Source organism: Lolium perenne, chromosome 2, assembly GCF_019359855.2.
Source record: "Lolium perenne isolate Kyuss_39 chromosome 2, Kyuss_2.0, whole genome shotgun sequence".
NCBI lineage: Eukaryota > Viridiplantae > Streptophyta > Magnoliopsida > Poales > Poaceae > Lolium > Lolium perenne.
In genome coordinates, this window is record NC_067245.2 from 7,958,016 (window position 1) to 7,982,609 (window position 24,594).

A 24,594-nucleotide genomic window follows, 5' to 3' on the forward strand; every position below is an offset into this window, starting at 1 on the left:
CTCGCGGGGCGGTCTTCAGCGGCGTCGACGCCCATCCCCTCCGGCCGACGCGGGGGCGCATCCGGATCCCGGCTTGGTGGTGGCGCGGCACGGCGGCCCAGCCACCGGTGCTGGCGCGACCTTGACGCCGGGGCGGCCGTGGCCAGGGGTGGCGGCGGCGGGCCCAGATCTGGGCCGGAGGGCCTTCTATTTAAAAAACTCGTGTCCAAAGGTTGAACAGCACGTCTGTTCGATCCACGCGCGCGCGCGGGGCAACGAAAGAAAGAAACGATTCGAGTGCACGATCGCGCGCGCGTGAAAAGGTGGAAGGAAAGATGAGTCAATCGAACGACCTGCTCCGCTGCTGTGATTGTGAGCGATGGGTGAAGTGAAGCGACGCAGGTCCTTCTCCATTCTCCATGAGGCGAGGTCTGCACAGGCAGCAGCCCTCCTAGTCCTGGTCCCTGTTCTCTTGGCGTCCGTCCTCCTCATGGTGCGCCGCTTCGGGAACGGGACGGCCACGGCGAGAGCCAGAGAGGAGGCGCTGGGCAAGCTGCCCTCTCCCCGTGGCCGGCTCCCCGTCATTGGTCACCTGCACCTGCTGGGCTCCTTCCCGCACGTCTCCCTCCGCGACCTCGCCGCCCAGCACGGCCGCGACGGCCTCATGCTCCTCCGCCTCGGCGCCGTCCCCACGCTCGTCGTCTCCTCGCCGGCCGCCGCGCAGGCCGTCCTGCGCACGCACGACCACGTCTTCGCGTCCCGGCCGCACTCCCCCGTCACCGACATCCTCTTCTACGGCTCCACCGACGTCGCCTTCTGCCCCTACGGCCACCACTGGCGCCAGGTCAAGAAGATCGCCACCACCCACCTCCTCACCGCCAGGAAGGTCCGCTCCTACCGCCACGCGCGGGAGCACGAGGTCAGGCTCGTCGTCGCCAAGCTCCGCCGTGACGCGGTCGGCGGCGACGCCGTCAACATGAGCGACCTGCTCAACGCCTTCGCCAACGACGTCATCTGCCACGCCGTGTCCGGCAAGTCCTTCCGGAAGCAGGGCCACAACAAGCTCTTCCGGGAGCTGGTGGAGGCCAACTCCTCGCTCATCGGCGGCTTCAACCTCGAGGACCACTTCCCGGCGCTGGTGAAGCTGGACATCATCAAGAGGATGGTGTGCGCCAAGGCCCGGAGAGTGCACAAGATGTGGGACGACCTGCTTGATAGCCTCATCGACCACCACGCCAGCAAGCCGGCGTCAGAACGCGGCGGCGAGGACTGCGACTTCATCGACGTCTTGCTTTCCGTGCAGCAAGAGTACAACCTCACGAAAGACCATATCAAGGCTCAGTTGACGGTACGCACGTATAGTATGACCTCACAATTAAACGGCACCTTCACCTACACGTCACATACTAGCAAAGCTATTCTAGCTCTATATACATGCTAAGATGTTGATTCTTTGTATTCTTGCACAAAATGTATGTATGCATGTAGATCATGTTTGAAGCTGGCACGGACACATCATTCATAGTGCTGGAGTACGCCATGGTCCGGCTCATGCAAAGCCCCCACCTCATGGCCAAGCTACAAGCCGAGGTGAGGAACACCGTACCCAAGGAAAAAGACACGGTCACCGAAGACGATCTCACTGGTTTGGCCTACCTGAAAGCGGTGATCAAGGAGACGCTCCGGCTCCACATGCCGGCGCCGCTCCTCGTGCCCCACCTATCCATGGCCGGCTGCGACGTCAACGGCTACACGATACCATCGGAGACGCGCGTCATCGTCAATAGCTGGGCTCTCGCGAGGGACCCTAGCGGCTGGGAGAGCGCGGAGGAGTTCGTGCCCGAGCGGTTCTTGGAAGGCGGCAGCGCCGCCGCCGTGGACTACAGGGGGAACGACTTCCTCTACCTCCCATTTGGGGCCGGGCGAAGGATATGCCCCGGCATCAACTTCGCCATCGTGACCGTCGAGATCATGCTGGCGAATCTCATGTACCACTTCGACTGGAAGCTGCCACCTCGATCGGGCGCAGGAAGGTGGCATTAGTATGGCCGAATCATTTGGGATCACTGTGCACCGCAAGGAGAAGCTCCTCCTCGTCCCTCTACTGCCGTAAGATTAACTGAGGACTCTAGACTCTATATTACCTGTATATCGCAATAATATCGTGCTTTTGAACTTCTATTTTGAAGCTAGTCATAGTGGGGAGTAACATAGGGTAGTAACTATGATCGCTAGAGGGTTTTGGTTTAACGATGGGGACTTCCATCGGTTGCGTGTTAATTTATATGCCAACATCGGCAGAGGATGAGTACACGGAAGGTTACAACAAACAGAGAAAAGGAAGGGATGATCCTGATCTTATAGTTACGATCGGATCATCACAAATACATCTGACCTCAAAGAAAGCTTGTTTATCCCCAATTCCCAAATCGCAAGTCATCCATGTTCCCTTCTCCCGCACCACACGGCTAGCCTGCTGCTTCTTCTCGCCGCCACCGCAATTCACCATCTAACCGTGTCGCATTTCTTGGCGCTTGATCCTGCTGCTCCCCATCCTCAGTCAAGGAGATCTGACTACATGCCCCGGTGGCGTGAAGCTAGTCATAGTGTGGAGTAACATAGGGTAGTAACATGCACAAGTTACTACTCTATTTTACTATCCTTCATAGTGGGTAGTAGGTTGTAACTTATATTTGGTTTCGTGGATTGTGTCATCTATTATGTTCCTTTTTTTGTGGTGTGTGATGTTATGGTAATATAGCTAGTTAACACCACACTCTCTTTATTTATTTATTATCATGTCATGTCACGAAAATATCTTGGGTATGTGATGTAGTTACTCCCACTATGGGTAAAATTAATCAGCCCCGCAAGATGGACTCAAAAAACAGATGCTCAAAGGTGAGAAGCAGAAACTATGCATGATGAGGTTACCTGTTGGGCTTGCTCGCGGACGGCCAAGCGAACTGAGATTATAAGCACAGGAAGACGACGAATGACTCCCAGTTCCTACTGGGTGATGCAGCCATCTTCACCACGGCCCCGCCACCGATTGAAACGATAGACGCGGCTGCTCGTCCACCATGGCCACTCCTCGCATCTGTCCACCACGGCAGTTGTTGATGAAGTGGGCGGCGGCAGAGTGCCTCCTCTCCTCTCCTCTCCGAGCAAGAGTCAAAGTCTAAGTCACACGCGACGCACGCGTTGGTTCCACCCCTCCTTGTATATATAGGCTGAAGGAGGCCAAGATTGGAGGTTCAAATTTTGGGGGAGGGAACATAGGTAGAGCGGAAAGAAGATGAAATTTCTTTTGGTTCTATCATCTTGCTTCGTTGGTGGCTATTAGCAGCTTGCGATAGATGGACGCCTAAGATTACGTTGCCCCACGGATCGGCCAGATGGATCTCTAATGGATCCTTGATTTTTAATCTCATGCATGCCAGAGCCCATAATAGCACAGCTCTAGCATGTGAGAGAGATGGAAGAGTTCGGGAGTCTGTCGCTTAGTTTCACCTAAAAATCAGGACCCATTCATTTATTATGGTTCCTAAGATTTGACGATTAGTTTCCCCAGTTACTACTACCGTGACCCCGGAACTAGTGCAAATTAGTACTACTACATATTTTACTAAGATCGATTGTATGGTTGGTGCTAGTTTTCTGAGAGAGATTAACACAGATTTTTTTTAGGTTGATTAAATAGGGCTTAGCTACTCCAGAACCTGCATGTTTTAGTTTCATGTTACCAACTGATCATCGTTTAGAATGTTCAAACTTGAAACTTTTTTCATTCTTTTGAGGCCCTGAGTTGTTCATCTCTCGCAGTAGCTACAACTTGGCAGCCCTATATAGGTGCCAAGTAGATACACGCACACAGATGTATTTTCTGGCTTTGTATTTCTTTGAGGATTCACAGGTTGCTGTCGAAGAGGTGTGAGACCAATCTCACCACAAGCAATCTTTTTGTTTATTCTAGTTGTACCGACTATATGACGTCATGGTACTTGTTTTAACTGATGAAACAATATGTATGCATGTCACCGTTTACAGGGCCCTATGTCCAGCACAATTGGCAGTCGTGCTTCTTAGCCAGATCGTACTTATGTGCTGATCCATTTCTGAACAAACCAATACTCTTTTTGTACTAAGGAACCAGCCCAGATGAGCAATGCATGTGCAGCTGAAAGTGAACTTCAAAACTAGCTTGGCTTTGCCAAATTATTTTCTTGTGCTGTTTACAAGGAGGTCACGAAAGAGCAGTGATAGTTCAACAATTTACGTTAAGAACACAAAATTAACGTACTTACCCTGAATAATCAACTGAAAAAAAAAATATCAAGATATTTGCTTTTTTTTTACCACCGACGTCGCCTTCTGCCCCTACGGCCACCACTGGCGCCAGGTCAAGAAGATCGCCACCACGCACCTCCTCACCGCCAGGAAGGTCCGCTCCTACCGCCACGCGCGGGAGCACGAGGTCAGGCTCGTCGTCGCCAAGCTCCGCGACGCGGTCGGCGCCGGCGCCCCCGTCGACCTCAGCGACATGCTCAGCGCCTTCGCCAACGACGTCGTCTGCCACGCCGTGTCCGGCAAGTCCTTCCGGAAGCAGGGCCACAACAAGCTCTTCCGGGAGCTGGTGGAGGCCAACTCCTCGCTCATCGGCGGCTTCAACCTCGAGGACCACTTCCCGGCGCTGGTGAAGCTGGACATCATCAAGAGGATGGTGTGCGCCAAGGCCCGGAGAGTGCACAAGATGTGGGACGACCTGCTTGATAGCCTCATCGACCACCACGCCAGCAAGCCGGCGTCAGAACGCGGCGGCGAGGACCACCATGGCCACTCCTCGCATCTGTCCACCACGGCAGTTGTTGATGAAGTGGGCGGCGGCAGAGTGCCTCCTCTCCTCTCCTCTCCTCTCCGAGCAAGAGTCAAAGTCTAAGTCACACGCGACGCACGCGTTAGCTCCACCCCTCTTTGTATATATAGGATGAAGGAGGCCAAGATTGGAGGTTCAAATTTTGGGGGGAGGGAACATAGGTAGAGCGGGAAGAAGATGAAATTTTCTTTTGGTTCTGTCATCTTGCTTCGTTGGTGGCTGTTAGCAGCTTGTAAACAGCCTAAGATTACGTTGTCCCGCGGATCGCGCAGACGGATCGCTAATGAATCCTTGATTTTTAATCCCATGCATGCCAGAGCCATAATAGCACAGCTCTAGCTTAGTTTGGGAGTCTGTCGCTTAGTTTCACCTAAAAATCAGGACCCATTCATTTATTATGGTTCCTAAGATTTAACGATTAGTTTCCCCAGTTACTACTGGTGACCCCGGAACTAGTGCAAATTAGTACTACTTGTTTTACTAAGATCGATTGCATGGTTGGTGCTAGTTTTCTGAGAGATTAACACAGATTTTTTTGAAGTGGATTAAATAGGGCTTAGCTACTCCAGAACCTGCAATGTTTTAGTTTCATGTTACCAACTGATCATCATTTAGAATGTTCAAACTTGAAACTTTTTTCACTCTTTTGAGGCCCTGAGTTGTTCATCTCTCGCAGTAGCTAAACCTTGACAGCTATATAGGTGCTAAGTAGATACACGCACACAGATGTATTTTCTGGCTTTGTATTTCTATGAGGATTCACAAGTTGCTGTCGAAGAGGTGTGAGACCAATCTCACCACGAGCAACAATTTTGTTTATGCTAGTTGTACCGACTATATGACGTCATGGTACTTGTTTTAACTGATGAAACAATATGGATGCACGTCACCGTTCGTTTACAGGGCCCTATGTCCAGCACAATTGGCAGTCGTGCTTCTTAGCCAGATCCTACTTATGTGCTAATCCATTTCAGAACAAACCAAATACTCCTTTTGTACTAAGGAACCAGCCCAGATGAGCAATGCCAAATTATTTTCTTGTGCTGTTTACAAGGAGGTCAAGAAAGAGCAGTGATAGTTCAACAATTTGCGTTAAGAACATAAAATTAACGTACTTACCCTGAATAATCAACTGAAAAAAAAAATTATCAAGATATTTTTTCTTTTACCACACAACAGACTTCACAAACTACAAAAGTGCAAACAGAAACACCTCAGGTGATATTCAACCAAACCATAGGCTGAACCAAACGGAAATGCCACGACACTAGAAAACCAACATCAGTGAAAGTTAATCCTAATGCATAACTCAAAAGTTTCATAATCAGTTCCTGGACGGATACAAAAGTACATAATATAAATGCGCAAGATTCTATCGAACGTAATCAGCTCTAGACATCATAAGTATACATCAGCTAGCTAAGCTACAATCGGCAGGTACATTCACACAGCTAGATAGTTCCAGGAGTTTGGACATCGGGAAATGTAACACACACCTAGCTAGACATGCACATATATCACCCCTCAAGTGTGACAATACTATCCCGTCTAAACTAGCTGCCTAGATCATCCAACATGGCAACTCTTTTTTTTTTTACGAAAAGGCAGCCTTGGCCTGCTTTTCATTGATATTAGAAAGAGGGTACAAGATGTACAAGGTGACCAAAGGGAAAATAAAACATACAAAGAAAAGAACCTGCAGCTAGCAAGCTAGGAAGATGCGAAACATCATGGATTAGTCAATCCGGCTCTCTCGGTCTATGCAGCAGCTCATGAGCCCTTTTTTTGCATGCGTCTGGCCAATTCCGCTTCCTCGATGATATTGGAATGGATTCTGCTGATCGGCGCTGCATTGTTGTGGAAGATCCTATTATTACGCTCTTTCCAAATTGTCCACCAAGTGAGGTGAACTAGGCTTGCCCATTGTTTCTTGATTGCCTGCGGCTGTGACATCTGGGTCGTCAAGAACCAATCTGCAAACAAGCCGTGTTAGGGCTAGGCACCAAGCTGAGAGGCAACCCAGCAGTGCGCAAGACCTTGTTCCAGAGTCTGGCTCACTGAGGCATAGCACGCACGCGGCATTGTGAGGCCATCCTTTCTTCATAAGGCAGTCTGCAGTGTGGCATTTCCCTAACATGGCAAGCCACGAGAAGGTTCGACATTTCAGAGGAGCATCACACCACTCCATATCAGCACTCGAAAGTGTCGGCATAGGGCACCTTCAAACTGCATAGCGTAAGCCGAGGTAGCAGAGTACTGCCCATCAACCGTCCACCTCCATATCACCTCGTCCGACACATCAGGTTGCAGCTGCATGCTCGCGAGTTTGCCATGGATGAGTAGGAACTGTTGTAGGGCTTCAGGAGTCATGTCTTTCTTGAAGTGCCTCGTCCATTTGCCGTTGAAGAATTGACAAATTGGTGGCGGCATGACTGCACTGGAGAGAACACATCGATATGAGCAAGAAGCAGTGGTAGAACTGCAGCTTTGACCGACACTCGCCGGCTAGCTGCGCCTCTCCTCCTGATGTCTCTGTTTACAGACATGAATTCTAAATGCTTTCTTTTGTTTTCAAAAGGGAGTGATGCAGTATTTCCTTACCAAAAAATGCAACATATAGTATGGTTATAGAAAGGCAAAAACAACATAATAATTTCCATTTTCTTTCACAAACACATCATGTATTATGTTCAAAAGTTAGCTCAGCAAAATGACCACACTGGAAGAAGTTTATGCACAAGAATCATGACTGATTCTCAAATGTTCTAAGCAAGTGCATCCCAATAGCTTCTAGGCTTCTACCATTTGTTTGGGCTACCCCAAATGAACACATACACCAAAATATGCAGAAATGATGAATAGCAAAACCAAGTACATACTCAGCTCATATATAAGATCACAGCAATACATGTAGGTAGCATAGACCAAAGAAGAAACACAACTATAGCATGCTTAACAGCAACATAGTTTACATGAGATGATCTCTACTAGATAAACCTAGAACAAGGAAGCGCATAGGGACAAAATAGGCTTATTGCAGCTTTGTGGTTGCGGCAAAATGGTGCAACACTAACATGTAAACATGGTGATTCAATAAACTGACACCGAGATTGCATCAGTCTGTGATGAACTAGAAAAAATAGAGCTTTGATCCACTAGGTGCTTTGCGAAAAAATTATATGCATCTCACTAACAGGAGCTCTAAATGTGTGCTCTCCTAGACTAGATGATTTAGAGAAGGACAAAACTATACAGCACACAGAGAATAACACTAGATGGGCCTAATAATGAAGGATTTATACCTCGGCGAAGAAGAGAGTAGTAGAAACAGCCTTGGTTCCTCCAACAGCTATGCCAGGGCAGGGTGCTCACAACACGGCCTCGGCGCTGGCAAGAGCATGGCTGTGGTTGCAGCCCACCAGCGAGCCTTCCGCTTAACAGTAGACATTAAGGCATTTGTTTCACTCAATATAAGCATACGACATCAAGCGTAACAAACAACCAATGAGGCCAAGGCAGTATCACCACACACAACTTAACAGTAGACATTAAGGCATTTGTTTCAGTCAATATCAGCATACGACATCAAGCGTAACAAACAACCAATGAGACCAATGCAACAATATAGTGTAGCTATATTACCAGACATGCAACCATCAAAAGAAATCTCACAAACATATGAAAAAAAAAACTGATTCTATTATCTCCTCATAGCCAATCTATTTATCATCATAGCAAATCAACTATTTATTTAGTGAACAGAAAATATCAAATATGTATGTTCAAACAAGAATACACTTCGATATTGTTAGGAAATCAAACACCTTTACATAACATCAAGGTGGTAACAATCTGAATACCAAAAAAAGGCTAAATCGACACAACCAAAAGCTAACATGAGTGACTAAATTAACAAAAAATAATTTTTTTCCTGCAAATTTGCGGCATAATCCAATTAATCATGATGTCATACTAACAACATAACCAAATACTAACCTTAGAATGTCATGACACGCTGCCCATAGTTTCATTTGTATACGATGATGATCTCAGTGCACGAAGAGGTGTGGTCCCACCGGAAAGCGAGACCACTACCCATTGATGGCCACCAACCATTGGAGGGCTCTAGGGGAGCATCCGAAGCCGTGAAGCCGTGCCGCCTGCAGCAGCCATGGGACACATTCGGGGGAGACACCGGCAGCAGCATCCAAAGCAGGCAAACACCAAAAGGAGCTCAGGGAGGCCAACTTTGATCACCTCCTTTTTTGCACGGCGATCACCAGAGGCATGTCATTACTATAAAAAAAGCGACCAAGTAACTTCTAAACCCGTCATGGTAAATATAAGTATTTTCACCAATTGCCACTATCAAAAAATGAGCAAGACATTATTTTTTACAAGGACTAAGTACCCGGCAAATTCTATCATAAGCAAATAATTAGTTTGAAGCTAATATCACGAACATAGCAACAATTTGAATAGAATATGTACTACTATAGAATCTTGTGTCAAAGGGGCATGCAAACAAGTAATGGTCATCATCATCATCATGAATGTCTAGCAACTCACATACGTCCAGGGCACAAAGAACGTCATCGACACCACTGGCATAACACATAGCTACCTACTACAGAAATCACACTTGAGACAAAACCATCAGATACCAACAGAAAAATGCACTAGAACTTTATATCAACCAATATTCACACGTTCAACACAGAAGAGTTATATTGATCTTCGCTATGATCACCTAGACTACATATAAAACTTTGGTCAATTACATGCTTTGAATAAAGGCAGATGCATTTTAACAAAAGAAGTTATGAACATTTGATTCTCTTAAAATTCAGAGAAGAACACATAGAAGGATACACACAAAAGCACAAGAAACAAGCATAGAGATGAAGGATCTACCTCACTAGAAATGGAAAAACCACCTCATCAAAGACATGCATCATCAGCAACAGCGACAGGATTGCATCGTCGGCTAGGTCTGGGAAGGGGTGCTTTCATGCCTCTTGGCTCTTGGTCTTGGCAGTGGGGAGGCTCGAGCACAAGCGCACATCGTGTGGAAGCGGCGCTGGCAACTGAGCTCAGCAGTCACTGCCAAGTTGCGCCTCTTCTCCTGATGTCTCTATTCATTCAAACGAATCATAAATGCTTATAATATTTTTTTGTTGCCAAAAGGGAGTGATGCATGATTTAATTATCAAAACTACATGATCTAGTACAATTATACAGAGACAAAAACAACTGAATATTTTCAAACTTCCTTGCAAAATAAAATCATATATTATGTTCAAAAGTTGGCTCGGAAGAAATGATTTCAATTGTTTAAATTTACATCTAATCAAAACATGGATGTGCTTTAACAACACCAATTGCAACTATCTTACATGCAAACCAACTTAACATTTCTTAGCCTAGTTTGAACCTGAGAACCTAGAAACATATATGGTCCGTTTGGATGTATGCATTCAGCCTTGGTATTAGATATTGGCATTTCTTAGGCCCGAATACCCTGAATACATCTGTTTGGCCGGCCTAAACATTCACGCTTGGTATTCGGGCTGAATATTGCGAAGGCCCAATTCATGTACAGCCAGGTCGCTCCCGAAAGTTGAGCCTTTTACCTCGACATCGTTGTGGATTCGCGTTGCTCGCTATCCCCGAGAGACCCAGCAGGAGGAGGCAGTCACAGAGCGGCGGCGGCGCAGGTACTTCTCCTCCTTCCGCCCTCCCCATCCTCCGGTGAATGGCACGGCGGCCCTCCAGCGAGGCATGATCCCGCCGCCCTTCTCTGATATCCCTCTACCCGACCTTTCCCATCCACCCCGACTCTCTTTCATCCGGCACAGGTCACCGGTGCGGAGCACCCCGGCCCTCTCCTTTCTGGCGCATGTACTGATGGTGACCTCCCCCACCTATTCTACAGCAGCATAGTGCCCTACCCTCTCCCTGTCTTCTATCTTTGCTCTCTGTCAAGCAGCCGTGCCGAGGATCTCGCCCCTCTCACTAGATGTATCATGGGAAATTTGGAAGGAAGAAACTGGCTCAATCTGTCTCGACCTACAACAGTTTGTTGATTTGTGATGTGGTGTGAAGCTTCTCCAGCATTTTGTTAATTTCTGGTGCATATATGATTTGTGATGATGTGGAAATTTTAGATAAAGATTTCTTTGACTTTATCATGTGATATATAATTACTCGAATATATTTGAAAATTATACAAAACACATTTGCAAACAAGTATAATGATCATATGATGTCGTACAAACGCAATTCATCACTTTGACCACCCAAACAGGATTTGATATTCAACCAAGGTATCAATTCTATGTTCCAAATACCTAAACATTTTTTTTTGGAGCAACCGGCAGGAGCACTGCCTCTTCATTAAGCAAGGGGGAAAAACACAACAAAACTGTACAGGGAGGCATATGTTTAGATTAAGGTGGTAACATAGCAAAAACCACCCAAAAGGAAAAAAACTAATCAGGCTCGGCCGGAATGGCCTGTCCGGAGGTGGTAAAAGCGCGCTGACGCTGTGTAATGTCCTCCCTAGCAAGATCCGCAACCTCCGGGTATGTGAGCCGAAGGCCGGTGAAGATACGACGGTTCCTTTCCTTCCATGCGTTCCATACAACGTAAAGGAAACGCCCGCTGATACGTCTTTGCTCTTTGCGAGGCTTGCCGGTAAGCATGTCGTCCCACCAAACGGAAATATTGAGATTGAATCTCAATGCAAATATCACAAGATATTGACATTCAAGCCAATGTAATGCCAAGCCCACGAATAAAAACATCCAAACGAAGCCATATATTCTTTGGCTCTGGTCGTTTTATCCCAGAGCACAGAGAGTAGAAAGGAGTGGCACGAGGAACTTACCAAAAAATCCACAAAAGTCTAAGAATGCCACCCTCTAGTCATGAACCAGACACCATCATATTATGCTACCAGGCTTCAAAAACTTGCAGTTAGGAAACATCAAATATCAGTACAATGAATGTCATAGCATTGTGAATAAAATCAATAAAAGTGAGTTCAAAGCAGGAACGGATAAAAGTAAAGCTCTAGACCTCTAATTATAACATTGAGATGATACTTCCAATCATGCAAGAGCTTGCAGGCTAGCTTGGTATGCTTATAAAGCAGAATACAAAAAAAACAGGGGAGAAAACAACAAAGATCGCATACGTAGTACCCACATAGTCATGAAGTCCATCACAATACAAAAAACATTCATGTAGATACCAGATGCATGTATAGATACTAACTGCTCAGATATGCATGTAGAGATACTAACTTCTCACATATACATGTACAAATACTAACTGCTCATCTAAACAAGGTTAACCAGTTCAGTGTTTCACAAAAAAAATACATGGTTGAAGATTCAGATAAAGGGAAAAATACCAGCTAAATTTTTTCGTTCTAGAAAGTAAACAGATAACGCCAGTACCATAAGGAATATCTAAACCTCACCAGCAGAATATCTATGTACATACAGATAGCAATACCGAGATCATTCCAAGATCTAGCAATAAATTATCGAGACCACACAGTACACAAGTGGTATTCAATACCAAATAATAGCAAGTTTAGGCCTATAACACAAAAATCATCAACTACGTTGGCTTATCAGGATCTCTAATAACCAGGGACATATGTCAATGTGTTAGGAATAGAACGTAGAAACTACACTGACCAGATGATCATCATCACCATATATCAAATAAGGTTCATCGTCTCAAATGCCAGAGCATAGTGAAGCCATCGCACGATGGTCCACACGGGAGCCAGATATTCAAGTGGTAAACAAATAACTCGCCAGAGAGGTCATCCATGAGCCACTATGGTTGCTGCGCGGTAAGCTCATGATGTTCACTAGGACCAGCCATTGACCTTTTCCAACATCTTGGCTATGATGGGACCCACCTTCAGGTTGACTTGGTGTTTGGCGAAGTTGGCTAGGAGGCTCATCAGTACCGAACCGCAACGTCACCCCCTCCCATCCCCTACCCTAGAAGAACCCTGAAACATCAAGAATATGCTACTCAACGACATAGCATATACACTTAGTAATAAGCTGTTGATGCAAAAAAAAAAGTGCAACTATTTTCCTGAAAAATTCAAGTTACCCAAATAGCAGCACTCGAGCTGCATAACATCTGCATAGAGATCAGATATGGTGCTAATTAATGACTCATTGCAAGGCTAGCCATTCCATTACAATATAAGGAAAAAAAAACTAGCCAAACTACACAATGTCCTGGACTATTCACCATGATTATTATGTAGATTTTCATCGCTAACTATCCACTAAAACAAGTAATAAAGAATTTTCCAGTTTACATGCAAAAATACATCTTACTAGTAAGCCTTGGCGCGACGACAAGCCGCCCCGTTGTTGCAAAGTTGTTTAACATTGTTCGAAAAGATGTCAGGTACTAAAATTTGGCCGCACATTGTACGAATGTTGCACTTCTAATTACCATTTTATTTACTCATTTGAGGTTTCAAGTATGTAGCTATATTAAGCGTTTTACAAATCAACTTTTTTCTAAATTAAGGCGAAAATACATCTTATTAATAAGCACCAGATCCGTTCCAACAAGTGCAATCAACAACATTTTAGACAACAAAACCCTCTTAATAAGAACTCAAGCTCATTGCATTAAATAAATATCTGGTTAAGGTTCACATTAGTCACCCAAACCAAATGCACAAGCCTGGAGCTAACATTGTGCCCACAAACGGCCCACAAGTTAAATACAAAGACTCACATTTATAAAAAAAAATCAGCCCTCTCAAGCTAACACTCAGCAAACAGCCTAGCCAAGACACAATAAACACTTGTAATATCAAAATTAAACCCACATGCGGTTAACACTTCTGACACAGTGTGCTTGTCAACTTAGGATACCCATCAGCTGAACTTGATAACTATCAACAAGACTATGACAGAACAGCGAGACATGACAGCAAGTAGTGCCATCACCTAGTAATTCAGAAATAAGTATCAAGAGCATCACGGGGTAGCAACACTAAAGCGAGAACTAGCACCATCTGACCAGCAGGATATGATCACAAGCAAGGAGGTAACTAAGAAACACTAAACTCAATGTCATTACTTTTTCTTAAGTGAGCAACAACATATCATGAGCAAAGCATCCTAGAGCTTAAGTCAAAAGTACTAGTATGATACAACATAGATTGTTAGTTGAGGAGCCCCAAATTCTGAACACAAGTAACCAAGACACAAACAAGATTGCCCATGCATCAGGTAGATCCTAACTGGATTCTTGGGAATAGCTGAAAATATAAAAGGATGGTGGAAATTAAACCATGGGCATTCACATTAACAATTTCATCATCAGGTAGTACCATCAGTTTCTGACTAAGTGATTGCAGTAGAAGTACAATGCATGCCTAGAAAATGTCATATGTGTTGAGAATCATAGCTTACTTACAAATCTCCGCAAGATTACTATAGCCAATGAACTTAAACGATAGAGAAGCATATCAATACTAATATAAAAAAGCGAGACTGTCGGTGCATCTTGACCATTCATATGTCTATATTTAATGGTCCACGTTCTCCCAATGTTGTATGATATGCCACACAATCGAATCACACAACAATAACTACTCCCAATCCCCTAATCCCACCCTTGCCGTAATTACCTTCCCAAATATTATGCGCCATCATCTGCACGATCACTGGAACTGCTCCTATACGCATGTATGACCTCGATGACCTGGATCTTGGTGGTGGTTCTTAATTTGCACATGACTTGCTCTTCCAATTAGTTTGATGGTATGGTTTGCATGGATGCACTACTGGGCGATATTGGGGGTTCACCTGCCTGGAAATGAAAGATTAGACCTGGTTTTGTTCATCTACAAATCAAACTCTATTGTCAATGCTTTGGTGAGATCAAACTTAAGTGTCCATGCTCTGGTGAGAACATACCTTCGCACGATGCAATTGATTTTTGTTGAACATTTTTTTCTTTCTAAGGTAATGCAATGAAACAATTCAAAAAGATATATCAAAATTCATTCCGCATGATCTCCACCAGTAAAACATTCAACATGATAAAAAAAGAAACACATTTACAATGAATGCATGGATGAGGAGGACGGGGACACAGACATCACTGGGAGTAGTTGGCTGCGGTAGCCAGCGGCGGTAGGAGGTCAGGGATGTTGCCAGCAGCAATGGCGACAGCTAGGGGAGGTTGTACAGGAGGTCCCCTTCAACAGTTTGCGGTGCCTACGCACATACCGGCTCTTAGGGAAGAACAAATCACTTGTACTAGTAAAACCCTGAACATACCGACTCTATTGTGCAAATAAGCAGCTAAAAAAAGTCAAGAAAATGTAGCGCATCCCATGTCCTACACATGTATGTACAAGATTCAGATTGACCAGCAAACATGTATGCATAATCGGAAAATGTACAAGTATGGACATGCCTACGCACATGACAAATTTTAATTCAGTGAACCATTTACTACCTAAGTGAAAATGAGGGAGCTGACCTGGCAGCTTCAGGTTGGGGCGGTTGTCTACAACAGCTGGAGGGACTCGTTTATTGTAGCCGCAAGTCGGGGACATCACCGGCACTGAAAGCAGCAGTTCCGGGCCGACCACCATCTCTTCTTTCTTGCCTCCATGGTGCCATTTATGCGACACGGCGAGCTCCGCCTGCGGGCGTCGCCGGTTAACTTGCCCGTCAGTCAGTCAATCGTGGATCAAAAGACTTGAGGGATAGTCATGCAAAATTTAAGAAAAAAGTGACAGCAATCTTAGTAAATATGGGCACCAGTACCCCACAAAAACGAACACAGGTAATGCAATGATCTCCACTGGCAGCACATTCAACACATTCAACATGGTAAAAAGAAACACATTTTACAAGGAATGCATGGAGAGGGAGGAGGAGGAGGAGGAGAGAAAGATCACCGGGAGCAGTAGGTTGCGGAGGCCACCGGTGGCAGGAGGTCGTGGATGTTGCTGGCGGCGGTGGAGGCAGCTCGGGGAGGTTGAACAGGAGGTCCCCTGCAACATTTCCCCATGGACGCCCGCAGCAGCTCCCCGGGAAGGACACATCACCAGCTCGTCCTCCTGTTCTCCCCGCCGCCATGACTGCACCGCGGCAAACTTGTCACGCCTGCGGCCCAGCCGTCGGCCGCCGCCCAATTTTCCCGTACCCAATAGCAACCAGGACGACAGGATCCAGAAGGATTTCTTTGTAATTTTGCTTTGGTTTCTGGACCTTTCTGTAAGGACGACAGGCCAAGCTCCGCCCCTTCCCTGTCGTTGGCTCGCTTGCCACAAGGACGAGCGCATTCATGGCGGGCCAGCAGGAGCACACAGATCCAGCGAAGCGTGCGGCCCTCTTCTGTGGGATTCTCCTCCGTCACCAGGAAGAGGGTGTTTGGAGAAGAGGCACCGGGGCGGCGTCCCTACCGACAGGGGGGAGGCGCGACGGCCTCTCTTCTCCAGATGGCGGATGCACGGGAAATCTGAGGGTGGGCGGCGAGGAGGTTGGGTGCGCCGGTGAGCGGAGGTGCTGGTTTCCCGGCGGTGAGCAGCATCAGCAAGAGGCGGCGGCGATGGGGAAGAAAGAGGATCCGGCAGGAGATGAGAGGACGCGAGAGATTGGTTGTGTGTTTTGTGATTTCGGGAACGAGAAGAGCATTGATCGCCGGCGTTCGTTGGGTTGGGTTTTCGTCCGCCCCATCAACTCCTGTGTTTGGTTGGTCCGCTAATTATTTGCTCTCCCAATAAATTGCGTCTTCCCCGATGAGTCTGCTCCAAAATCACTCTGGAATAAATTAGGCGGCATGTGGCAGCAATTCATCAGCATCCACCTCGACGTGAATTACCCCGTTTCATGTTCAGATGTGTACGTATTTGCATGTATCGGTGCACCAATATAAAATGTTTTGGTACTTTTAAATTAGACTATATACAAACTAAAATAAGTGAACCTACATACTAAAAGATGACTAAATATAAAATAAAGTGGTTGAACCAAAAACAAAATGCTTAAAATGCCATTGCCACGCGACTAATTGAGATGCATGGCTCCCTAGACAACCGGCAAGGTCATCGATGCCCCATGTCGTGCACCCACGTCCTTTCAGGCTCGGTATAATGGTATATACTGTATTTGCTCCTCACGAGACCGTCGTAGAACCCTGAGCCGAACGTCGCCGAATGCAGCAACTTCACGCCTTGGCTCGCCCGAGCATGTTGACATGATTGAAAATTTACATCATCACCCGCCACTAACAATGCACGTTGCCAGGCTAGCTCTTCCCGACGCCACCTTCCGCTAGCCGCGGAATGCTTTGATATCGGCCATGGGATCTCTTGAAAGTCGATAAAAACACACACACACACACACACACACACATTATCAGATTATTTGGCCATGCTTGCGAAGGCTTTTATTTTGTTTACCCTATCTTTGTTCTTCACGGCTTCTCACGTCACAATCTCATGTTGCATCGATTTAGCTTCCTTCTCCTCTCTCACGTGCCTCCCCCCAACCCCTTTGAGAATTAACCAGATCCTTGGCTCCTCTTCCTCTCGCCCCCGACAGCCGCGCTGGCCGGTGTGTAGATGGATTAGGAGGCTGGTGAATCCTTGTACAAAGTGGCTAAGTCTAGGGCTAGGTTTAGAATTGTTGCTTCCTTTATGGAGTCTGGCGTCATGTCGCGGTGGAGTTCTGGTCGCTCTGGTGGCGGAAGAAGAGTAAAGATGCTAGGATTTGGAGTCTCTCAGGAGTTTGTGAATCCGCGTCGATCTACTGCGGAGTTCATCAATGGTGGCACCATCGGCCGGCGTTATCCTTGGCCAACGGGGAGGCCACTCCGTTCTCAGGTATCTTGTATGCGTTAGCTTCGTCAACCTTCAAGCCAATGTGCCATTATGGAGGTTGTTTGATCTCGGTGTGGTGACACACGCTTGCATCATCCCATGTGGTCTCGTCCTTGGCGACGAGGTGAGTAGCCATGATTTGAGGTCTCACAGATTATGCGGTGGAGTTGGACTTGAGTGCACTTCTTTCTAAGGTCCTAGTTGCTAAGAGTGAGGATCATGTTGTAATTTCAATTTTTGAGACCCTCCTTGTATTTTTTTTTGTACCTACCGCTTTCACTAATGCAGTTCCCAATCCCGGTAAAAAAAAAGACCATGCCTAATTTGTGCTAGCCAGCAAGCCAGATCTACGGCTCGCATACGGTAGGTAGGTAAATCCATCATTGCATTGCGCGTCAGTAAGCTACGACTCAGGGGTTTGACCAGTAGTGTTCTCAGTTTGTCTCGCTCGGTTCCATAATGTTAAATCGCGGCGCTCTCATTCCCCCCCCCCCCCAACCCGCTCTCAACTCACTACAGTAGCTGCTCTCTCCCCCCCTCTCCGGGCCGCTCCTTCCTCATCTCCGCCGGAATAGCCGGCTGGAGATGGAGAGGAGACGGCCCCGGCTGTACATACGTAAGTTTTCTTCTAGTTTTCCTCCCCTAGTGGTGGTTTGGAGCTGTGCCTCAGATCTAGGCGGCAAGATCTGGGGATTAGGGTTCTTCTTGCTGCTATATATGTCTCCGGTGGTCGGAGCATAGAAAAAAGGAGGGAGCCACGGTCTCCGCAAATAAAGTAGAGACCACTGTGAAGTAGAGCCTCCCCTGGCCGGCCATGGAGGCGAGGGGGAGAGGCGATGCTTTCTGCGGCACACGACAGAGCTTCTTATGGCCGGCCGTGGAGGCGAGGAGGAGAAGCCAAGCCGTGTGCTCTCCCCGGCGGAGCAGAGATCCAGGTACTTCTCTCTGGCTCTGGATTTGGTGAGTTCTTGGGCTGCTCTTCCTCCCCCTTGTGGTCGTGGAGACAGACAGGAGGGTGAGAGCCCCAGAGCTCGTCGATCTGGAGTTAAGAGGCACACGGGTGAGCGTGCGGTGCTCACCACAATGGAAGCTCTCTATCGGCGGCAGATCTCAAGCGTCGGCGCCTTCAGCCGCCGCTATTTTTGGCCAAGGGGGCAACTCCGCACCTCGGAAGAATCAGCTCCGGGGAGTATGTACTTCTTCCAGGCCTTAGTGCTGAGGGGGAAGGTCTTCGATCTTGGCGTGGTGATCCATCCTGGCGACGAACCAAGTGGCGCAGTCCCCGGCGTCGCCGCCAGCGACCAAGGTCCAAGATCCAGTAATCGACGCGGTGGAGAAGAAGGACCTGATTTCTTTGTTTTTTAATCTTATTGGGATCCTTTTTGTAATTTATTTGGACTCTTGTGCTATTGCTTCTAAAGCCAAGGTTCTTTCTGTAATTGTACCCACCGACTAACGCGTGTCGCCATCGTCGTGCTCACCATTCGGACTAGTTGGTCGCCACCGCCTTGGTCTGAGCCGTAGGAGGATCCGACGTGGCCATTGGCGTTGGAGGACGACGGTTGGGGCAAGTGCAAGGTGGCGCCGGTAAGGAAACGCGCTCATGCAGTGGTGGCTACACCATGATAATCTTATGTGTTAGTTTGTGAATGAATAAGTGTGACTTGATAAGTGTCACTATATTAAGTGAACAATCTTCCCTGTTGGTACACGCATGCAGCTGAAATGCGTCCACCCGATCGTCGTGAGCAGAGGGAGGCAACTAGTAGTATATGGTAGTACCGCTAGCTAGTTATAAATGAGCTCAATAATACGTGTACGTAGTAGACTACGTAGAGGTCGTTCTTGTTTGGTTTGGTTGGGAGATAAGGTGTACGTAGATGACACTTGTTGCTGTTATTTGTGAGCGGGAAGAGAAGTAGAGAAGAGAGGAAGCAAGAATGAAAAGAAGTAGTCCATCAAGTGCCGGCCAATCGGAAAGAAGAAGAAGAATCGGTAATTCGGGGGAAAGGAAGAAAGGAAGAAGAATCGATCGGAAATTCAGTTGAGTTGTTGGCGCGCGTACGTACGTCACTACGGGAGAATTGCCATACGCCGACGGCCAGGCGATGTGCCGACGGCCAAATGTCGGGGCCGTCGGCACAGTAGCCTCCGGAGCGCGGCGACGAGGATGACCGTCGGCGTTAAATTGGCCGTCGGTACAGGCTGGAGGTGCCGACGGTCACCGTCGGCACAGTTCTGGCCGTCGGCACATGACCAGTCTGGCCGTCGGCACATGACCAGTCTGGCCGTCGAAACGTTTTTTCCGGAATTTCTGGAGCGACGGATAGTTGAGCCCTAGTTCAAATCCGGTCAGTTTCCAGCGGATTCGGCGGGACACCGCCGAAAGCCGCATGAGTTCCCAAAAAGCTAATGCGTGCACATGTCATGTGATAGGTGGTGCGTAGGTGGTCTACTATCATCGCACGGAGGTTTCATGTCATACTAAAATGCGCCCCATGTAGCTGCTTCACAAATAAAAACCGTTTGGGCACGCTAAAAATGAAAAGATGGTCGCCCGTGGGTCGGATTAGAAATCCACACCCGGGGTCTCGCTTTCCATCCTAGGGCCCACACACGTGCCAAATATGACCTTGTTTCGGGAAACTATGCCATGCCGAGGCCGTTTCCCACCTCATTTCCCCTGAAATCCATAGAACTCCGGACATGATAGCCCTTTTCGTGAAGGTTTATTCAAAATAATTGCCGTATCCCAGTTTTGACAAACGGAATAGTTACCATGACATATAAAATGACACCACGCGGCTCCGTGAGATTTTGGACTTCGTTCAAATTGCCATCTGGCCAAAACAGGACCCTCGGGACATGCGGTATCGCCGTACCGGGCGTGCGGGTGCACCCATTCGCGAACAAACTAAACGGACAAAAATTAGCACATATAATGATGCGTCGTAGAACTAAAAACATTTTTTCCGGAATTTCTGGAGCGACGGATAGTTGAGCCCTAGTTCAAATCCGGTCAGTTTCCAGCGGATTCGGCGGGGCACCGCCGAAAGCCGCATGAGTTCCCAAAAAGCTAATGCGTGCACATGTCATGTGATAGGTGGTGCGTAGGTGGTCTACTATCATCGCACGGAGGTTTCATGTCATACTAAAATGTGCCCCATGTAGCTGCTTCACAAATAAAAACCGTTTGGGCACGCTAAAAATGAAAAGATGGTCGCCCGTGAGTCGGATTAGAAATCCGCACTCGGGGTCTCGCTTTCCATCCTAGGGCCCACACACGTGCCAAATATGACCTTGTTTCGGGAAACTATGCCATGCCGAGGCCGTTTCCCACCTCATTTCCCCTGAAATCCATAGAACTCCGGACATGATAGCCCTTTTCGTGAAGGTTTATTCAAAATAATTGCCGTATCCCAGTTTTGATAAACGGAATAGTTACCATGACATATAAAATGACACCACGCGGCTCCGTGAGATTTTTTGACTTCGTTCAAATTGCCATCTGGCCAAAACAGGACCCTCGGGACATGCGGTATCGCCGTACCGGGCGTGCGGGTGCACCCATTCGCGAACAAACTAAACGGACAAAAATTAGCACATATAATGATGCATCGTAGAACTAAAAACAATTTTTCCGGAATTTCTGGAGTGACGGATAGTTGAGCCCTAGTTCAAATCCGGTCAGTTTCAGTGAATCAAGGACACCGCCGGAAGCTGCATGGGTTCTCAAATAGCTAACGCGTGTACATGCCATGTGATAGGTGGTGCGTAGGTGGTCTACTATCATCGCACGGAGGTTTCACGTCATACTAAAATGCGCCCCATGTAGCTGTTTCACAAATAAAAACTGTTTGAGCACGCTAAAAATGAAAATATGGTCGCCCGTGGGTCGGAATAGAAATCCGCGTCCGGGGTCTTGCTTCTCATCCTAGGACCCACACACGTGCCAAATATGACCTCATTTCGGCAAACTATGCCATGTCGAGGCCGTTTCCCACCTCATTTTCGATAAAGTCAACCAGATTTAAACTAGAGGTACTTGATCTATTGCTCATGATTTTTGGGTAAATTAAATTGTAGGTTCAAAAATATGATATGGATGTCATATTTGTATTCCTCTTATTTTTCTAATCAATTTAGACATATTATTTGCCAAATTCGTATTTACTGATATTAATTATTCCATATTAAATAAAAAGACAAAAATTAAATCATTTAATTGTTTTTCAAATTTTATATTATTATTATTTATATATATTCATTGTTGTTTACTTAAGTAATTGTTTAGAATTCAAAAATATAGAGATGTGGCAGCACGGTCAAAGGGTTAATATGATTGATATGGTAGTATTAACAACAAGGGCGTCATATCTTTCATGGAAGCTCATCCGAAGAGAACCATGAAGTTAAGCGTGCTGGGGCAGGAGTAGTGTGAGGATGGGTGACCAACTGGGAAGTTTGAATACAAGTGCAATTTGACCTAAGATTAGATGTACTAAGTGTAAGTGAAAGAATAACAAGTAAAATAGAATAAGAAGGAAATTGAAAAAAAATAAAAAAAATTCAATTTTTTTTATAATCTTTTTTCAAAAAAAAAAATTGAAAATTTTGAAATACTATGCCGACGGTTATACCGTCGGTACAACAATCTGTGCCGACGGCCAGTCTGTACCGACGGTGATCGGGCAGTCCCCGACCGGAACTATGCCGACGAAGCTACGCCGACGGTCACCGTCGGCACAGCCTGTGCCGACGGCCTTTCTTGCTGTGCCGACGGCTGGCGGCCGTCGGCAGACTGGAGCTCTCCCGTGCTTGTGAGTCCCAATTAACCACGCGCGCGCGATATAGGCATCCAATGGAGGCGCGTACGTGATCGAGGAGAAATTAATAAAAGCCACGTACGTAGTAACTTGTTTTCGCCGGCTCGGAATTCGGTCCGCGCCGTACGTACGGTTTTAATGGATCGGTTGCGGGGCAAAGAAACGATTCAAAAGGTGCGATTTTAATGGATGGATGGACGAGTTGTGCACGTCTGTTCGATCCACGCGCGCGCGCGGGGCAACCAAAGAAAGAACGATTCGAGTGCACGATCGCGCGCGCGTGAAAAGGGGCGAGATGAGTCAATCGAACGACCTGCTCCGCTGCTGTGATTCCGTTGTGAGCGATGGGTGAAGCGACGCAGGTCCTTCTCCATTCTCCATGAGGCGAGGTCTGCACAGGCAGCAGCCCTCCTAGTCCTGGTCCCTGTTCTCTTGGCGTCCGTCCTCCTCATGGTGCGCCGCTTCGGGAACGGGACGGCCACGGCCACGGCGAGAGCCAGAGAGGAGGCGCTGGGCAAGCTGCCCTCTCCCCGCGGCCGGCTCCCCGTCATCGGTCACCTGCACCTGCTGGGCTCCTTCCCGCACGTCTCCCTCCGCGACCTCGCCGCCCAGCACGGCCGCGACGGCCTCATGCTCCTCCGCCTCGGCGCCGTCCCCACGCTCGTCGTCTCCTCGCCGGCCGCCGCGCAGGCCGTGCTGCGCACGCACGACCACGTCTTCGCCTCCCGGCCGCACTCCCCCGTCACCGACATCCTCTTCTACGGCTCCACCGACGTCGCCTTCTGCCCCTACGGCCACCACTGGCGCCAGGTCAAGAAGATCGCCACCACGCACCTCCTCACCGCCAGGAAGGTCCGCTCCTACCGCCACGCGCGGGAGCACGAGGTCAGGCTGGTCGTCGCCAAGCTCCGCGACGCGGTCGGCGCCGGCGCCCCCGTCGACCTCAGCGACATGCTCAGCGCCTTCGCCAACGACGTCGTCTGCCACGCGGTGTCCGGCAAGTCCTTCCGGAAGCAGGGCCACAACAAGCTCTTCCGGGAGCTGGTGGAGGCCAACTCCTCGCTCATCGGCGGCTTCAACCTCGAGGACCACTTCCCGGCGCTGGTGAAGATGGACCTCATCAAGAGGATGGTGTGCGCCAAGGCCCGGAGAGTGCACAAGATGTGGGACGACCTGCTTGATAGCCTCATCGACCACCACGCCAGCAAACCGGCGTCAGAACGCGGCGGCGAGGACTGCGACTTCATCGACGTCTTGCTTTCCGTTCAGCAAGAGTACAACCTCACGAAAGACCATATCAAGGCTCAGTTGACGGTACGCACACGTATAGTATGACCTCACAATTAAACGGCACCTTCACCTACACGTCACATACTAGCTAAGCTAGTCTAGCTCTATATGCATGCTAAGCTGTTGGTTTTTTGTATTTACCTGCTGATCAGATCATGCTTAAACCTAAGAATACATGCCACACCTTGTACCCGACAAAGACAAACCCCTCAGACACACACAAACTCTCACCGCTGGTAGCGCACCGATGTGCACCCTCACAATAGAAGTGGTCAAGCATTGACGTCTACTAAGGCGCACACCGCCTTGATTGTCTGAGGCGTGTGTTGCTTCTTATACATCTGCAGATAATGTTGCATCTTCTCATTCAGAACTTCTTCGTTGGCTTTCCCTTTGCTCTTAGAATTTTGGAACCTCCCCAAAAGCCTCCGCCCGCCTATACTCTGCTCGCTTGGCTACATGAATGTCGCAATCTTTGTTTTTCTTGTCCAAACGATAACTGCGTCGCTCTAAGAGAGATGGAGCAGTCTCCCCCATCTGCATAGGGCTCGACACAGTGAGAGCAAGATCTCCGAAGAAGTCCCCCCACGGAGAAGGTGAGGCCTTCTCGAGTGGCTCATCTGCATCCATCTGGATTAACCCCTTTGAGGACTTCTCGGTGCAGGGAGCACCAGAAACTTTCAGATCTTCCGCAGCTGAAAGCCCATCAAGTTCCACCTCAGTCA

At 47.8% G+C, this 24,594-nt stretch overlaps 2 protein-coding genes across 2 annotated transcripts; both read left to right on the forward strand.

Moving 5' to 3' along the window:
- The first annotated feature begins 469 nt into the window (after positions 1–469).
- Positions 470–2,022, forward strand: LOC127323413 (indole-2-monooxygenase-like). The gene is made up of 2 exons (XM_071825094.1): positions 470–1,327; positions 1,468–2,022. The coding sequence occupies exons 1-2, from the start codon at positions 470–472 to the stop codon at positions 2,020–2,022; spliced, it is 1,413 nt and encodes a 470-aa protein (XP_071681195.1).
- Positions 2,023–3,976: 1,954 nt separating this feature from the next.
- Positions 3,977–23,914, forward strand: LOC127328184 (indole-2-monooxygenase-like). The gene is made up of 3 exons (XM_071825225.1): positions 3,977–4,007; positions 4,320–4,870; positions 22,934–23,914. Exons 1-3 carry the CDS (start codon positions 3,977–3,979, stop codon positions 23,912–23,914), a joined length of 1,563 nt encoding a protein of 520 aa, XP_071681326.1.
- The last annotated feature ends 680 nt before the right edge of the window (positions 23,915–24,594 follow it).

What these genes read in the sequence shown, in the direction of transcription:
- LOC127323413 (XM_071825094.1), top strand. Translation starts at nt 470, where the DNA reads ATGGTGCGCCGCTTCGGGAACGGGACGGCCACGGCGAGAGCCAGAGAG. An exon ending in ATATCAAGGCTCAGTTGACG is followed by an intron (nt 1,328 to 1,467) that starts GTACGCACGTAT and finishes GTATGCATGTAG; the next exon opens with ATCATGTTTGAAGCTGGCAC.
- LOC127328184 (XM_071825225.1), top strand. Translation starts at nt 3,977, where the DNA reads ATGGTACTTGTTTTAACTGATGAAACAATAT. An exon ending in TTTAACTGATGAAACAATAT is followed by an intron (nt 4,008 to 4,319) that starts GTATGCATGTCA and finishes AAAAATATCAAG; the next exon opens with ATATTTGCTTTTTTTTTACC. An exon ending in ATGAAGTGGGCGGCGGCAGA is followed by an intron (nt 4,871 to 22,933) that starts GTGCCTCCTCTC and finishes CGATGGGTGAAG; the next exon opens with CGACGCAGGTCCTTCTCCAT.